Raw genomic sequence first — 3,228 nt, 5'->3', positions numbered from 1 at the left:
CATCTTGTACATTGCGATACTCATCGTCGAAGAAGAGCATGTCCTTGTACGCCACTCCACTATGCTGCAAGAACTGATTAAAGTGCGCAGCTTTGCACGTCGGATAGACCTCCACAAAGCTCGCAATTTGGTCCAAAGTCGACATCTCGCCCTTAATATCCACCTCAATAAGTCGCATACATTCCTTCGCAGCCTCAATCTCCCCTGTACGCGACGCAATGGCAATCTTCGTCCCCTCGAACTGCGCGTCCGTCTCAAGGACTGTGAGCACCTTCTGCGGCTCTCCCATAGAACACGCCCGCTTTAAAGAAATAATTTTCTAAATTAAAGAAGACCTAATTTGACGAACTAGATTTATTCATTTCTAATGATTGCCACAACCAAACCACCCATGAACTGTCCTGCAGTGGGCCTCGGGGGAAAGAACCAGGAGCGCCACATATACTCGTCGAGGTAGGAGTCCAATTGATCTCTTTTCATGCCTCTCATTGACTTGATGTGTGTTTTGATTCGGGTCTCCCACAGGCCCTCTATCGTGTTCGTGTGGGTACCTGTGTTGGGATCTACAAAGTTCTCGGAATGGTTAACCCAACTATGAGAATAATTCATTGAAAGCAGAGTCCTGTTGTTCTCCAGTGTGTGCTGCTTTCCTCCTCGGTCGCAGACGTAGCTAGCGAACATATCTGACATGACATGTGTCCTGCCTCACACAAAAATAAACTTGTTAGTAACGGAAAGTAGTAGTGCAGATTTAAATACGTACCCCGGCTTAATAAATCGCTTAATTACGAGAAGTAAAGTCTCCTTTGTGCGTTTATCGTACACAATCCGCCCAAACCAACGCCCACTACCTCGTTCTACACCTCCAAAGAGCCAGAATTCCTCGTATCGCCGACCGCGGCGATACTTCTGTTTCTTGGCCAAGCTGGTTTCGTCAATTTCAACAACTTTGCCTTGGCCGCCAATCTACATACACGCAACAAAAGTTAAATACTATGGATACAGCAACATTACAGCAACATTAGAGCAACATTACCTTAAAATCAGCTTTGAGTAGCTCTTTCGAGCATGTTGCACGGCAATATGCGTACCAGTTTTGGACCGTCGCCTCCGTCACCCCAGCCAACTCAGCCGCATTGGCCTGTGGTAGACGCATGCACCACGCAAGTAGGAGCCGGACAGCGCTGCTCAGCTTAATCTTAGCGTCGTTGAAGAAGGAATTGGTCAGCATACCAATGGAATTCTCTTTTCCATCGGCATGCTGCTTGCGACGGCAACAGCGCCATCGCTTCCGCGCGAGGGAGAGGCGCATCGGCTGAAAACACAGGGGGCAGTGCTTGGCCTTGTCGATTAGCCCCACCTCCATGCACCAGTACACACACCGGGGCTCATCACATGTGACCTCCATCACCCTGTCCATAGCAAAAAGACTGGAGTCCTCGATGTGGTACTGGTACGGCGTACGAGGCTGGGTAGGGACTTCGGGGGCTGGAGCTGACATGGATTGAGGCTGCCTGTGACTGGGGAGAGAGACTGCAAAATGAGTTAAACTGTGTGGCAGTGGGGGCCGTAGCGGGCGTATTTTCAATTCGTATACTAAAACGAAGTGTAGTGGTTACGGGGAAGTGTTCAATTGGGCGGGAAAGCGGGCTTGTTTCCTGGTGAGTCTCGCGCCAAATCAATAAGTGCCAATAATATGGTACACACATGTAACATCGTTTGTTCAGATTTAATTTTATTTTCAGATTTAGAATTAATCTGTCAGATTTAGAAAAGCGGGCGTGGAGCCCCTTCTGCACTTCTGGCAGTCCCTCCCCATAGCGATCAAGGACCGTCCCTGGGTCGTCGGACTTGGTGAACGGACCGCCATTCAACACGGACACCAGAGCGTGTAGTCGAAATCGAACACCACGAGGCGGGGGACATGAGTCCACAGCTGTGACGACGCTGCATCATGTGCTGTTGGCTGTGATTCTCGCGCCATCCGCCCCGTTCCTTATGGTGTGAGCAATCGATTATGATGTGGCGAGAGATTTTGCGATCTTATGGCATCTGCATAAGCCTCTATGGTGATAGAAGAGACCTTCAAAAGAGTGCCATAGTTTCTCAGCTCTTGGAAACAGAACCCCATTCTTCAATTTACTTTGAAAGCAAAGCAACTAAAACCAAGTCAAAAGTATGCCGAAAGACCTCGCACCGGGAAAAAACCGCTCTACTGAGGGCAAAGACCCCGAATTCGCTGCTCGGGTCTTTCGTAAATGGACCTACATTCCGCAACTCGTGGTCTTTGACCTCGACTTCACTATGTGGTTCCCGGCCATGGATGAGTTGCACAACGAAAAGATCACCAAGGACCCCATCACGGGTGACGTCACTGATGCCATTGGCTGGCAAGTCCACTTCTACCCGGAGATTCACGCAGTGCTGAGTGTATTGAAGACGGACCCTCAGTTCCGTAACACGAAGATCGGCGTGGCGTCACGTATGGAAGAGATTGAGACAGCGAAGAAGGTTCTGGGTCTGATGGACGTGACGCTGCGTGGTAAAGACGTCGAGCAAATGATCAAGAAGACGCTGGAAGACATCGCAGACTTCGTCACCATCTTCCCAGGCAGCAAAACGACGCATTTCAAGCAGCTGAAGGAGCAGAGCGGCATCGCGTTTGAAGACATGCTGTTCAATGACGACGATTTGGAGAACGTGCACGACGTGAGTGCACTGGGCGTGGTGTGCTCGTATTGCCCCGAAGGTCTTACAGTAGCGTCGTGGCTACAGGATATGGAGGATTTCCAGCTGGCCAAGATGCAGCAGAGCGCGTAGGTACATGTAGAAGAACACGCAGCAGAATATGCACCAAATCTAGAGCTTCTTTTTTAGAATTTGGATGCCAATCTTTCTTATCGTTGCTACATGACGAAATTGTCGCTGATCCAGACACCGTCAATGTGCCAATGCGAGAAAGACGCTCAACCCAAATTTATCCACCATAGAGGATAAGTGCGATCGCATTTTGAGCTTGAGCAACGGCTGCAACTATGACCTTCTGAAGATTTGAACCAAATTTTAAGCTTACATTCGAAATTGTGGCGGTCCAAAAAGTCTTTTGGTTCATAAGCATTTCACTGCATTCTACTACTGTCCACTGACAATTACGGTAACTCGGCACTCGAGTTTAATCCAAGTCCTAAAAAAAACTTAATTTGAGCGAGTGCAGACTGGTACCGCTGA

The 3,228-nt window shown here is 49.0% G+C and overlaps 1 protein-coding gene across 1 annotated transcript; it reads left to right on the top strand.

Annotated features, from left to right (window-relative positions):
- Positions 1-2,178: 2,178 nt before the first annotated feature.
- On the top strand, positions 2,179-2,820 carry PITG_14425 (uncharacterized protein; the record flags this gene model as incomplete). The annotated part of the gene is made up of 2 exons (XM_002898845.1): positions 2,179-2,542; positions 2,591-2,820. The coding sequence occupies 2 exons, from the start codon at positions 2,179-2,181 to the stop codon at positions 2,818-2,820; spliced, it is 594 nt and encodes a 197-aa protein (XP_002898891.1).
- Positions 2,821-3,228: the final 408 nt, after the last annotated feature.

Source organism: Phytophthora infestans, genomic scaffold (assembly GCF_000142945.1).
Source record: "Phytophthora infestans T30-4 supercont1.34 genomic scaffold, whole genome shotgun sequence".
Lineage (NCBI taxonomy): Eukaryota > Oomycota > Peronosporomycetes > Peronosporales > Peronosporaceae > Phytophthora > Phytophthora infestans.
This window is presented reverse-complemented; position numbering and strand designations above follow the sequence as displayed.